This window comes from Microtus oregoni, unplaced genomic scaffold, assembly GCF_018167655.1.
Source record: "Microtus oregoni isolate MIOR12 unplaced genomic scaffold, Mior012 000024F_ref0000369, whole genome shotgun sequence".
In the NCBI taxonomy this organism is placed as follows: domain Eukaryota; kingdom Metazoa; phylum Chordata; class Mammalia; order Rodentia; family Cricetidae; genus Microtus; species Microtus oregoni.
In genome coordinates, this window is record NW_024543083.1 from 1290046 (window position 1) to 1304894 (window position 14849).

The following is a 14849-nucleotide window of genomic DNA, read 5'->3' on the forward strand; positions in this document are numbered from 1 at the left end:
GGAATAGAAGAAATGAACAGCGTCTCATCCTCTGTGAAAACAAAATAAGAAACTCCTTTCCAAAGTATCATATCCTTAGATCCAAATTCAAAATATCTATGTTGGATTAGTTCAGAAGCATTTATAAACAAATATCTTTTAGTAGCTTTTGCTTTTTCCTCAGCATTCAAACAATTCAAAGAGAGCATAATAGCATACAGTATCAAAATTCTCTGTGTATTTTCCATCTTTGTGCAGCTTTGTTTTAACCTCTATTTTGTTTATTTTTACTTTTAACTTTTTGCTTTTTGAGATAGGTTCTCTGTATCTTTGACCTGAAGTAACTCTGTAGACCAGGTTGTCTTTGAACTCTCAGAGATCCGCCCGTCTCTGCCTCCCAGGCATTGGGATTAAAGGTGTACACTACTACACCTTGAACTCACAGAGATCTGTTTGTCTCTGCCTTCTAGGCACTGGGATTAAAGGCGTGTGTTACCACACACAACAACTCTCTTCCTTTTTTTGTTTTTTACTTTAAGAACTTCAACTTTTAGTCTGCATATATTTTTAGCACACTTCAAACCATTTAGAAATTTTCTTTGTCTTTGAATCTCTCTTTACTGTATATCTCTCTTTTTCTTCGTCTTTAATTTACCAAGCAATCTCAGTAGGATTAAAGGCGTGGCTTTGCCAGCTAGATCCAGTCCATTTCTTAGCTTTCCAGCCTGATGGCAGATATACAGGCTGTAGCCATGTTTACTGCATTTCAAGGTCCCTGCCAGCAAGTGAGCTACAACAGACAACACTCAAGTCCTCTCTTGGTAGCCGGCCCTCCTGCCTCAAACAGTCAGAGTTTGCCCTGGCAGGATGGCCCAGAAAGCCGGCATCTTTAAACGGCGCAGCTTTTTTCCTGCTACGGCTGAAAACCGAAAAGCATGCGTTCAGCTTTTTGTCAACACCGTTTATGTGTTTCGTGGCAGGAACTCTTACTGAGCTGCAGGGTTTTGCAGCTAAAGCTGAGTCAGGAAGCCTCTCTTAGATAAGGCGCTTGCTTGCCTCTAGCAAGCAGAGTAGACCCAAGAACACAGCGAGTCTAGTTGCCATCAAACAAATCATAGCACTTTACTCCAAATGCTCTATTCAAAAGCTCTGTCTCCCGCAGGAGCCAGACAGAGATCGCAATGGAGGCACAGCCCCAGGAAGTTGCGCTTTAAAATGACACAGCTTTTTCTGCTACTGTTGCCGAATCAGGAAATCTCTCTACAGCACACCACCAACAAACAGCAAAAATCTGTGTTAAACTCTCTCTCCCTTATTTTTAAGCCTTCTCGGTTTTTTAAATGGGTTTCAGCTGTCCACACGTCTGGGCGCCAATTGTAGTAATATGGGGGGCGGCGGGGCTGCGTTCCCAGCACCCCGGCTAGCTTATGCCCGAAATAACAACACACAAACTGTATTCATTTAATCACTGCTTGGCCCATGTCTTTCTAGCCTCTTCTAGGCTAATTCTCACATATTAATTTAGCCCATTTCTAATCATCTGTGTGTAGCACCCCAAGGTGCGCTTATCGGGAAGATTCTAGCCTATGTCCATCCTGGGTCGGACCTTCATCGCGTGTGTCTGCCAGGGAGCAGGGCATGGCGTCTCTGCTGAGGCGTCTGCTCCAGAGAGCAGAGCTGTGGAGTCTGAGCTCACTTCCTCTTCCTCCCAGTGTTCTGTTCTGTTTACTCCTCCCACCTATCCTCTAACCAATAAAATGGGCCAAGGCAGTTCCTTTATTAGCCAATGACCTTCCTCCATCAATTTTGCACCTGCTCAGATAAACTAGCCATGTTCTGTGCACTTGCTCTGCGTAGAGCTAGCTATCAGTGAAATTGCATGACTTAGGCTTCAGGCAACCATTATGTGTTTATCTTTCTAAAGTAATGCACCAGACATGATGATTTGAGAACATCATCACTAGTTGTTCCAAAATACTGTAGTGCATTGGAGAGCAGCCAGTGTGCTCCTATGACTCATTGTAGTACCAGCATATTTCAATAAAGCCATCATTTCAGAGGACACTGGTTTCTAGCTAGAACGGCACTGGTATCTTGTTTTTACTGTGTCCTACATCAACTAAAACTGATCTTCAGTGCACTGATTTGAAAGTCTGTCTTTTCGAGCTACTTTTGAGAATGTCACCTGGTTTCTGTGAAAACGTGGTCATCTACAAGTTTCCTTAGGAAACAAGGGTGCTAGGTTCTCTTACCTGAGTAGAATTTATAATAGAGAGCCTTTATTTCCCTTAGTGAATTCTCTTCTTATGGGGGAAAGGGTTAGAGTTTGAGATGAAGGTTTCTCTCTGTAGTCTGGCCCCCTGAAAATTGCTATGTGTGGACTAGGATGAGTACAAACTCACATAGATCTTCTGCCTCTCCTCCTAAGTTCTGGGATTAAGGTATGAACCACCACTGGGATCAAATTTGAGTTTTCATTGCTTGGTATGTCAACATTTTAAGTTGTACAGAGAAACCATTACTGAAACGTTATGAGTTAAAAAATAACTAAAACAAATGGTGAAACTTGTCAACTAAATAAGTAGATGTCCTGTATATTTTTTGTATTGCATATTACATTATTGAATATTATGCATCATATAAGTATGCTAAGAATTTTCATTAATAAAATCAAAGTCAAAGAAAATCTGAGAGATGATAAAAAAAGATTGGTTAGTATTTGTGCTGATACTTTGTAGTGTACAGAGCTTTGCATTGCTAGGATAAAAGTAAGAATTGAAAGGATTATGTTAAACAGGCCCAGTGTCCCAACTGCTTGGGAGACTAAGGCAGTAGGATTTGAAATCAGTGCCTGCTTAGTTTATAGAATGAGTTCAAGAATATCTATCTTAAAATAGAAAAGGCTAGGTGTATAGCTCAGTGGTTGAGTACCCTAGCATGCATGAAACCCTGGGTTTTATCCCAGCACTACTCAAAAAACTGTATTGTGATTACATTTTATTCTGTGAGTGTATATATCTACATGTATTTCAAGACTAATGATTGCTGTAATATAAGATTTTATATTGGAATTTTTTTAATTATTAATGTTTGAGTTGGTGAGGTGGCTTAGCAGGTAAAGACACCCACTGTGCAAGCCTGTTGACCTGAGTTCAAACCCTAGAACATGCATAAAGGGGATGGGAGAGAGCTGACTCCGAGTTGTCCTCTGACCTCCACATGTGCCATGGTAACATACCTACTGCACAGTAAATAAAAAGTGTTAGTCCTGCCTAGAAATGGGAGCCCATATCTAAGAGACCAAAGAGGAAGCATTTCTTTTTGAGCAGATGTTCGATGTACCCAATCCCATAGAAAGAGGAGGAGTTGAGGCAGAGTCTCATTTAGCCTGTGCTGGGTTGAAAACCCATCTGTAGCTGAGGATGCCCTCGAACTCCTGCTTTTACCTCCCGAGTACTAAGATTATAGACATGTACCACCACATCCAGAAAAAGAGCATTTTATTATGTTATTTTAGCTGAAAGATCTGATCTGTTTTATAACTCTAATTTTCTTTTGTTTAGTGGCCTGGTTCCTCTTCACAATGCCTGCTCCTATGGACACTACGAGGTAGCTGAGCTCTTGGTGAGGCATGGAGCTTCCGTCAATGTGGCAGACTTGTGGAAATTTACCCCTCTCCATGAAGCGGCAGCCAAGGGAAAATATGAAATCTGCAAGCTCCTTCTAAAAGTATGTAGATATGAAGCAGCTGCCTGGCTTTAGTTATTGCTTGAAATTAAGAGTATTGGGATCTATTGAAAACAAATGCTAAGGAGACCGTCCATTTCCAGGTGACGTCATGATACTTACATAGTGTTTGACAGACCTTTCTGAGTAGATTCAATAGAGGTCATGTTATTAAAGAAGGTTTTGGGAAGAACTGATTTAATTTGCATGGCTTATCTAATATAGCACCAATATTAGGAAAAATATCCTAGAAACCTCTTCACTCATGTTGCTGTTTGCAATACAGTTACTATTGTTACCCTCAAAGCTAATGATAACTCAGCCTTTCTAAATATCACATACACTTGTTCGTCATGGAAGACAACTGTGTGGTTTCCCATCTTAACCAGAGAAAAATTATTCATTATTCCTTTTACATGTAAGCACATTTTATGTTTTTATTTGATACAGTTAATACCATAAGTATATATGGCAAATATTAACACTAATTAGTTTTAAAAAGCAAATCACTTTTAGTTCATTATTAATTCATTTTCTACTTGAATATTGGGGTTTATTTGTTTAAAACAAAGTCTTACTCTAGAGCCCTGACTGGCCTGGAACTTACAGAGACCTGCCTGCCTCTGCCCCACAAATTCTGGGATTACAGGTGTGTGCCACCACACCTGTGATTTCCACAGTAAGTCAGCAGCCATCTGTGTCAGGGTTATAGTAAAAATTCTTGGTCCTCAGGTGTAAATAAATCATGAAATACATTTTTAAAGCTATGATACTTTTTTAACCAATGTCATTTAGAGTTCAGTAGTTTTATTTTTTGGGGGGGGTGGGTGTGTTCAACCTGAAGATCTGAAGAGCAAAGCAGTCAAGCACTAGAAAGACCTTTATCTCTACCAAATCATCAGACTGAAGGGTGAAATCTGTCTCCAGGAATTCTCAGACTCTGCACTCCACTGAGTTCCTGTCTCTCCCCTTTTATATTCCTCTCTCTGCCCACCAATGTTGTTCCTGTCTCCAATGTCCCTAATGCTGGAATTAAAGGGGTGTGATCCCAAGTGTTTGGATCACCTTTGTGTAAGATCTGTTTCTCTTTTAGACAGATTCAATCTTGTACAGCCCAGGGTGGCCTTGAACTCACTAGCCTCTGTCTCTCCCGAGTCCTTGAATTAAAGGTGTGTGCCACCACTCCCTGGCCAGTATAGCTGACTAGTATGGCTGCTTTGCCCTCTGATCTTCAAGTAAGCTTTTTTTATTAAAACACAAATAATATACCATTATAGCCACCCAGATGGGTTTAAGGTTTTTTTTTTCTTTTTAATGATGCTGCCTAAATATCTTTATGCAATTTGAGTTAGGCTATAATTCAGTGGTGGATTGCTTGCCTACCAAGTGTAAGGCCCTAGTTTTATCACTAAAACTCTTTGTTTGTGGAAGGGGGCATGTTACAATTAAGTCTGGCCAAAATTAACATCTATAAAATTATAAAAAGTGAAAGAGATTTCAGAGGTAACTTCAAGTCTCTTGGAAAGCTTGTCACAAAAGAACAGAAGGTACCCACTACCCTCCCAGCTTCACTGCCACCCTGGACACTGAGACTTTAGTTAGTACTTAGCAAGATCTGGGTCACTTTTCTAAGTAGTTACAAAATACGCAGAATTTAGATTCCTGTTTTTGTTTTTTTTTTTTGTTTTTTGTTTGTTTGTTTGTTTTTTGTTTTTTGAGACAGGGTTTCTCTGTGGCTTTGGAGCCTGTTCTGGAACTAGCTCTGTAGACCAGGCTGGTCTCGAACTCACAGAGATCTGCCTGCCTCTGCCTCCCGAGTGCTGGGATTAAAGGCGTGCGCCACCATCTCCCGGCTTAGATTCCTGTTTTCAAGGTGCATGTAGCCAGGGATAGATAGCAAATTAAATGATGTATATGGTACCTGCCCACTTGCAAACACACAGTCACCATTCGGTTTGTCTTACAGCATGGAGCAGATCCAACCAAGAAAAATAGAGATGGAAATACACCGCTAGATCTGGTCAAAGAAGGAGACACAGATATTCAGGACCTACTGAGGGGGGACGCCGCACTGTTGGATGCTGCCAAGAAGGGCTGCCTGGCCAGAGTACAGAAGCTTTGTACCCCAGAGAATATCAACTGCAGAGACACCCAGGGCAGAAACTCAACTCCTCTGCACCTGGCAGGTAAGCGTCACTGTGTGTCATCCTATGGTCCTTTTTAATATCCAGTTAAACACTGCTAAATGTGTGCCAGGTGCTTAACCACCTGGTTTGCATGGTGAAAGAGCATTAGTGAGATAGCCCATCAGGTAAAGGTGCTTGCCACCAAGCTTCTCAACCCGAGTTCAGTTCCAAGAACTCATGTGGACAACTGAGAATCAACACCTGTAGATTGTCATGTTCTAAGAACTCCAAACTCATGTTTGGTGCCTGCAATGCCTGTGAAAGAGATTGGCATGTATTGTACACTTTAGTAAAGACTCAATTATGTGAAGATAGTATTAGCCTTTGAGGAAAAAAAAATCTTAAATTTTTCTGGTCTTTATTTATGCATGTGTGAGAGTTGTAATCGTTTCTCTTGACCTGACATGTCCCTTCTTACTCTTAACAGCAGGCTACAATAACCTGGAAGTAGCTGAGTACCTTCTAGAGCATGGAGCTGATGTTAATGCCCAGGACAAAGGAGGTTTAATTCCACTTCACAATGCAGCATCTTATGGGGTGAGCATGACATAGTGAACATCTAGAAACCTTCCCTGGCATTTAATTCTTTGCTAAATATGCATTACATGTTAAGGAACAGATTTCTAACCAGCAGCATAGCTGAGTGCGTTTTAACCATCTATGTAAGTTTTGTGACACTTTCCCTTGTAATTCCTCTTTGAAGAATACCCGCACTTTTGCAAGCATTCTGTCTCTAGCACATTATCTCACACAGTAATTGGTGTGTAATGGGTCATGTATAAATCTTACCTCTACCTCGGACAGATTTTAGAACTTACTGTAGTTGCTTACGCATATCTCTAGAATCTTAAAAGTGTCAAGCCAAGTAGTTAAGCAATTCACACATAGTTTAATAGCATTCTGCTGAGGGAGTACCCTCCCAAGTGAAAGTGCGAAGCCATCTTTCCAGGCACTGTAACTGTTCACAGGGAAGAGGAGGTGCTCAGGCCTGGTGCATCGCAGTAGAAATAAGTCAGACGTGAAGAATGCTCCCGTGCCTGTCTGGTTTTGCACATCTCCATCTTGGACATAAATCCCCAGTTATCTAGCAGTTCCTGTATACCAGGTTCTTGGGTGACGAGTGACCCCCACTGTTCATTTTCATACAGCCTACTTTGTAAGTGCCACAGTCCTGCTTTCCTTTTCTTCCTGCAAAAAGAGAAAGCTGAAGAGCATTGCCTACTGTTTCTGTTGTGACACTGTTCTCAAATGCCAGGTTTGAGCTCCGGCTGCCCTTTGAATCTGCATTTTTTTAAAAAGCCACCTCAGTTTTTTCAAACAGAGAGACAAACACATGTTTAAGAAGCTTAAAGGAAAATTACAAGTTTCATGAGAATTTTTTATGATAATGGGCCTTATTCTGCTTAATATCCTTTATATTATAATGTGTTAGGTATTATTAATCTGTACATACAAAGGACAGTTAATTTCTGTACTATTAATAAATATAAAAGTGTTGGTATTTTTTCCTTACCCAAAGCCTGTGATTTTATAAGAGTAAGTCATTTGGCAGGTTTATTTTCTTTCTCATTTTGCGGTGTTTTCCCTCAAAGGGATGATACTTGAAGGTTGCATGCTATCGTTGTTGTAAAAACTACATACAATTAAATGGCTTTAGCTATAGCTCATATTTCTCTCCTATTTCCCATCTTTTTAAAATTTAGTCCCCTGTCTTTATGCCATTTGTCACTCGCAGCATTTTGTGATGCAGCTCAAGCTAAAACCTGTCAAACTAGACACTCTGCGGCAGAGTCAGCCCCTCATCTAAGCTCCTCACTCAGTCCTCTGCTGTCACAGGAGACCAGAGCTAAGCTGCAGCCTCTTTGTGCATTTAACCCTCATCTTTTGCTCCTACTATTTGCCCTAGTGGTATAGCTACCTAAAAAGAACTGAAAAGCCTAAGAGTTGTAATTCAGCTCTGCTTGGGTAATACTCCTTCTTCTTAATTGGTCTTTTAGACATTTGCCAGCCAATTTAGCAAGCATGTAATTGGTTTCACTAAACACACACTGTAGATTCAATAGGAAGAATGTTTAACAATACATACTGAATACGCAGCTCACTTACACACCCACATACATACAAACTATAACTTCTCTTGGACTATATGATTTTGGAAGTCTTTGCCAATTAGTCTACCAAATTGCATTACTCTTTTAATAAAACACAGGAAGCACAGTTTAAGTATCTTATATGATTTTAGGAATGGCTTTAACCGTGTTTTGGATTGACTGGATAGAAGTGCTTTTCCAACACATCCTTGGAATGAAAGAAGACAGTTGGGGTTTTATTTTGTTTGAAGTGATTTTGATAAAATCATAGCTTTCATGTTAGAAGTCTGCACATAAACTGCAAAATTAATTTTATAATGTTCTCGTAATCCCCAAAGGGTTTTCAAAGTAGCCTGATCTCAGAAGAACCCTGGTTTCATTGTGTCCCTCCCCTTCATATTATTGGCAGTGGGAAGCCTTCCTTAGGAATTACCTGATCTTTACTTTCGGAAAAACTAGTTTTACCCCATCCTGAGCTACATGAGACCCAGTCTCAGAAAACAAAAACAAACAGAAGGGCAAGAGAATTGTTGTGGGAAGACAAGTCCAAAACACAGTAGAGGGGCTGGGTGTGTCTTTGTTTTAAGAAGAAATTTCTATTAAGGATGAGAACACAGGCCTGGAAGGAATTGTTAAATAGAAACAAGGATACTTGATGGAACTCTACCTGGTGGTTTTCTTAAGCCTCTTTGTTTTCTTGATTTTCCCAGCATGTTGACATAGCGGCGCTACTGATAAAATACAACACATGTGTAAACGCAACAGACAAGTGGGCCTTTACTCCGCTTCATGAAGCGGCCCAGAAAGGAAGGACACAGTTGTGTGCCCTACTCCTAGCACATGGTGCAGACCCAACCATGAAGAACCAAGAAGGTCAGACACCTTTAGATCTGGCAACGGTAAGTGCTTGTGGCAGCTGTGGTTATTGTTCACTAGGATGTCAGGCCTGACGCTGCCTTCCAGTGCTCACCTGGCAGTTCATTTGGCAGATTTGGTGTTCTTCCTGAAAATCTTAGCCGAAGCCACATGTGCCCTCGGTTCCTTTTGTACTTCTGGTATATCTCATGTGTCATCAGCCCCTTTAGCTTTCTACGCCAGTTGCCTAACTTGCAGCTCTCATTCACAGCCACCACTCAACGTTAGATGCCTCTAGCCAAAAGCAAGTGTCAATTTCCGTGCCTGGTAGTCTTAAAAAAAAAAAAATCACAAAATGCTTGGTGCTTAGTGAAAGACTTAACATTTATAATGTTTTCTTTAATTATTATTTTAGGCTGATGATATCCGAGCTTTGCTGATAGATGCCATGCCCCCGGAGGCCTTGCCTACCTGTTTTAAACCTCAAGCAACTGTGGTTAGTGCCTCTCTGATCTCACCAGCATCCACCCCCTCCTGCCTCTCTGCTGCCAGCAGCATAGATAACCTGACTGGCCCTTTGGCGGAGCTGGCTGTAGGAGGGGCCTCCAATGCAGGGGACGGCGCTGCCGGTGCAGAAAGGAAAGAAGGAGAAGGTGGGTAGTGCTTCTTGGGTTAAATTTTTTAGTGGGTCAGTTACTTTTTTCTTTTGGTATTAAAAACTTAAAGATAGTCTCTCTCTTAACCTTTATGAGTTCAAGGACATCCTGGACTACATGGTAAGACCCTATCAAAGATGGGGGTGGGGTATGAGAGGAAAAGGGAAGGAGTAAGGAAATAAGGACTTGATAACCAGCACTGACGTAAAAAACTGGGTACAGTGGCTGAGTAGTCCCAGTACTGAAGAGGCAAAGGCGAGAGGATCCCTGGGACTTGCTGGCCAGCCAGTTTAGAACCAGGTCCAGTAAGAGACTCTCCAGAAAGTGGGTGGATGGATGAATAGATAGATGGATGGATGAATAAACGAGATCCAGGTTCAGTAAGAGACTCTCTAGAAAATGGATGGATGGATAGATAGGTGGATGGATGGATGGATGGATGGATGGATGGGCAGGCAGGTGGGCTGGTGAGTGGACAGATGGACGGACAGGTGGATGGATGGATAGATAATGAGGAAGACACTCAACATTGACCTCTGGCCTCCACAGACACAAACATGTATACACACATATACTATACACACAGAAATAAAGTAATTTTTAAAAAGAATAAATCAGAACAATAGCTGCTACTTTTGACTTTTTCTTTTTTTAATACATTAAAAGTATTTTATCAGATATGGGCTGGAGTACAGACGCTGTTTTTAAACTAGACCAGAGGACCTAGTTTGGTTCCCAGCACCCACATTGGGTAGCTCACAACCCCCTTTACTTCATCTGAGGACTTCAGTATCCTCTTACAGCTTCCAGGGACACCTGGACTCAATCTGTGTATACTCACACATAAACACACAACTAAAAATAGTAAAATCTTTAAATATTAATTAAAATAATATTGTTATACTAAAAATTAATATATTTGTTATATATCTTACAATATATAAACCTATATTTTAGTTCTACATTTTGTATGTTTTAGAATTATTATGAGTATTATTCTATTGCTATGCCAAAGATAAAATTCAGAATAACTTGAAGTACTTAAGTTAAATATGTGTATTTGGCATTATTTTATATCATGTAAAATCATCTGTATAAGCAAAGGTCAAGAAATAGGGCTATGCCAGGTAATGGTGGTACACTCCTTCAATCTCAGCTCTTTGGAGGCAGAGGCAGGCAGATCTCTGTGAGTTCAAGGCCAACCTGGTTTACAGAGTGAGTTCCAGAACAGCCATGGCTGTTACCCAGAGAAACCCTGTCTTGAAAATGGGTAAGTGAGTGAATGAATGAAAATAAAGAAATTGAGTTATATGAAAATGCTGAAACCTTCCATAGAATTAGAAAATTCTAAGAGATTTAAATGTTTCTGTTTTAGTTGCGGGTCTTGATATGAATATCAGCCAATTCCTTAAAAGCCTTGGCCTTGAGCATCTCCGGGATATCTTTGAAACAGAGCAGGTAAATTCTTGTGTACTTTTTCAGCTATTGAGTTATTTATTACTGCACATTTTTTTATTTGAACTTGCAGCTATTTGTTTTCTGTATTACATATCCTCTTTATTTTGTGGCCTAACGTGTTCCACAATCTGCCTCATGCGTAATCTATTTGTTTCAGGTATGTTTGCACTATGGTAGCTGTCTGTGATGTTCCTGGAAAAGCCAGGGAACCCAATACTCTATGCATCTTTACATCTATCTGACAGTTGGGAGACCTATCCTTTCTCTTTATGAGCAGTCTTTCTCAATGGATTGTCACATCAAGTTAGACCCTGAGAAGTGAGGGTACAGGCTATTGGGAGAACACTTGGTGAACTTAGATCAAGAAACTGCCTCAATAATACTGTTTTATTTTGTCTTGAGTTTTTTGTTTCCAAAAGACACTGGCACTTATGTCCTCATCTCGTGTGTTTACTAGTGAGAACTCTTCTGTTTGCTGGACTGTGTTGTCGAGGATAATAAATTTCTACTGCTGTGTTCCGTGAGAACACTAAAGATGAAATTGAGTTTAGTGTTACTGCTGGAGAAAGGGAGAGGCACTTAGAGCTCAGTACATCATTCTCCCAGTTGTAGAGTTACCTCCTTACACCATGTCAACCTTTCTGGCAGGGAAATAGACTATCGTAGTTTATGTTTTTTTAAGATCTATCCATCTTCAGGAACATCTGCAGATCCCTTTGTTTTGTGACTTGTGGTCCACAATCTGCCCCATGCACAAAAGTCTGTTCTTTAGTAGGTATGTGCTTTGAGTTCAGTAGAGCTACATACATGACAGGTGCCTAACAGGAATCTCTTTTCTCAGGAGACTGAAATCCAGTTGTCAAGGTGCACCCGCTGCAGCCATTCTAGAATAGTCTTCTCCCTGCCCTTCCTGCCCTCTTGATTTATGGTCTCACCACTCCAGTCTCTGCTGCTGTTGTCACCTTGCCTTGTCCTGTGTCTGCCTTCTCATGTGCCTCTTACTGGGACACTTCCTTTAAACTTGGGTCCTCCTGGGTGTTTCCTGGTCTCAAGATCTTAATTTAAGCACTTAGAGACAACTTGCTGCAAAAAGCGTTAACTTGTTTGGAACTTATCCCTTCTAGGGAGAAGGGCCTCCTTTTTGTTGTTGTTGTTGTTTTGTTTTTATTTTAGTTTGTGTTTTTCCAAGACAGGGTTTCTTCGTGTAGTCCTGACTGTACTGGAATTAGCTCTGTAGACCAGGCACAAAGACCTGCCTGCCTCTGCCTCTCAAGTGCTAGGATTGATTAAAGGTGTGTACCACTACCTCCAACTAGGGCCTACCTTTTTGAAGGCTCAGCTCAACTCACAGTAAGTATGTATATATGAACTTTCCTCTTTTTTTTTTTTCAGTTTCCCAAGAGTGGGTTTCTCTGTGTAACAGCCTGGCTGTCCTGGAACTCGTTTTGTAGACCAGGCTGGCCTTGAACTCATAGCACTCCGACTGCCCCTGCCTCCCAAGTCCTGGGATTAAAGGCATGCACCACCACCACCCAACTGAGCTTTCATATCTTTTTAAGACCCAGGCAATTTGTCATAGACTTTCCCTTTCCAACCATCAGCCTCTATAGGTAACCCCCTTCTGTAATCAATAAACTCACCCAGTATTTCAGTATGTGACATATGCACTGACTTTCGTTCTTTGTAAGCTTGTAGTCGTCTTTAACTTAAATACCTTGGGTTACGATAGGTAGGTGGCACACTCCTATAACTTGCACTTAGGAGGATGAAGCAGGAGGATCACAAAGTTGAGGTTAGCCTAGACCATTAGAAGATAATATGGGCTTTAGTTAAACCTTACTTCAAAAAATATCTGGAAGGCAGTTTGTTTGTTTATTTGTTGTTCTTGTTATGTTTTTATATGATTTATAGTAAGATTTTATTATGCTTTTATTTCTTTGGTTAAATAAATTTTACATTTATTATAGTTCATCCTTAGTATTTTTAATGACTCAAACAGTTGAAATAGAATTGAACTAAAATTGAACTAACTAAACACCTTGGTCTGTTTTTCTCTGACTGTAAGAGGCATTTAGCCTACCACTTATCTTGCCAGTCAGTTAAGCACACCTACAGTATGTGAATGCTTAAAATTCCTGGTGAAATTGGGTGTTTTTGCCAACTTTGAAGTCATACTTTGTTAAGGCATCACATGGTCTTCATTTGTGGTGAAGAGGTTACACTCCACTGTAAGGGTCTCCTCTCCCTGCCATCTGGTCATCTTCTGGGAGAGCACTGTAAACAGTGAGGCTTTACGTTGTTTGACCACATCCTCTGCTATAGCCACATGAACAGCTGCATCCCTTCATTCTGAATCATGATTGAAGTAATTGTCTTGGTTTAATAAGCCAAAGACCATAATTCAGACAAGTGACTCTGCCTCCTGTTGAGAGCTTTTCCTCGAACTGTAGTTGTGCGTTTTTGTCAGCTTACCTTGTAATGTGCAAGCTCTGTTTGCTCTTTCCTTCTCGTGGAGATTCTCTTTGTCAGTGCCTGACCTCCTGGGGTGTGTTTCTCTCGGGTTATTGACTTAGTAGTTGGATGATTCAGCCTTCAATAACTTCTTCTGACTGCTTGGCATTTTCATGTTTTTAGTATTCCTTTTTCCTGAAGTTTTGTTCTATTGATTTTCCTTTTGTCCAGAATAATTTGTGTCCTTTTTGTAGTCCAGATGTTAACTGTTGCACTTACGTATGTTAGCTATTGTAGCCGTCTCCTCTAGATCAATGCTGTGCCTTTCTTAGTGCCCAACCATGTTTGACCACCTTCTGTGCTGCTGTATTTACTGTAGCAAGTGCAGGTGTTTAGTCCTCAGTTATAAAATAGTAAGTCCACTTAATTCTTCCGTAGCATACCATTAGAATTTTCTGTTATGAGCATTCTACAGCAGCCCAGTAATGTGTGTAGCGTGGAAGTGTGCAGTACATGTATTGTCAACATACTTGTGTAGCGTGGAAGTGTGCATGCATTATGTCCCCTGAATTCCTATGTGTTTCTTGAGACTCTGACATACTGTATGCTGCTCTTTCTGTTCATATATGTGTCTACCCCTCTCCCTGGGAGGTGGGAGATAATTTTTTCCGGTGCTGGAAGAGCTTTACTGTACCATATTTTCAGCTCCACCTTCTCAATTCATTGCTCAGAAATCTGTTCTCTTATTCCATATATATACTTTCCAAAAATATACCAGAATCCCTTCTAATTAACTTTAACACTGTAATATCAACTTCCACTTAAAATGTAGCTTCCTATCTAGAGTGCTCATGTCTATGAGAAAGAAAATTTAGATTTATATTGTAATTTCTGGAGCTCAGCTGCTATAACTGGGTGCTTTTATAGTCAACCTATATATTTTCACAGAAAGTGACCATATATGTTTTTCTTTCAAATTGTGATAAAACAAAGCTTGTACTCAAATAAATTCATTGTAAATATGATTATAAAGTCGCTGCCACCACCACCACCCAAGTAAAAGATTTTTTCAGTTAAAATAATTTTCTCTTCACAGAAATCTTAGGAGACATGGCATTTACTTTGCATGCTGACCTATTTTTATCTCGTAAATGAATAAAACTTACTTTAAAGATTTTATATTGATGTAGATATGAATAACTTTCTCCCCCCAGAGAAAATAACTAGGGAAACAAACTTGTGATTCCTTCCAAATACCTAAGCATGTTCTCTGACTGTTCCCCCATATCAGTGAGTTTTAAAGATAATAAAAGAATTGATTGACTGTAGGGAAAAAGTACTGTTCTGTCATTTCCGCTTTAGCACTGTTAGTAACTGGTCAGTGAGGCTAGCTCACCCACACCCAAGGGGGGGATTATAATCAGGGCAGGAATACTAGGGGCTGAGGA

General features: G+C 40.4%; 1 protein-coding gene across 1 annotated transcript in view; it reads left to right on the forward strand.

Moving 5' to 3' along the window:
• The window catches only part of Tnks (tankyrase), a 157969-nt gene that overhangs the window by 120235 nt on the left and 22885 nt on the right, over positions 1-14849 (forward strand). The window contains exons 15-20 of the mRNA XM_041673586.1: positions 3543-3708; positions 5672-5891; positions 6319-6428; positions 8692-8880; positions 9252-9489; positions 10868-10950. Coding sequence (XP_041529520.1) covers positions 3543-3708; positions 5672-5891; positions 6319-6428; positions 8692-8880; positions 9252-9489; positions 10868-10950 — 1006 coding nt within the window. The remainder of the gene's footprint in view (positions 1-3542; positions 3709-5671; positions 5892-6318; positions 6429-8691; positions 8881-9251; positions 9490-10867; positions 10951-14849) is intronic.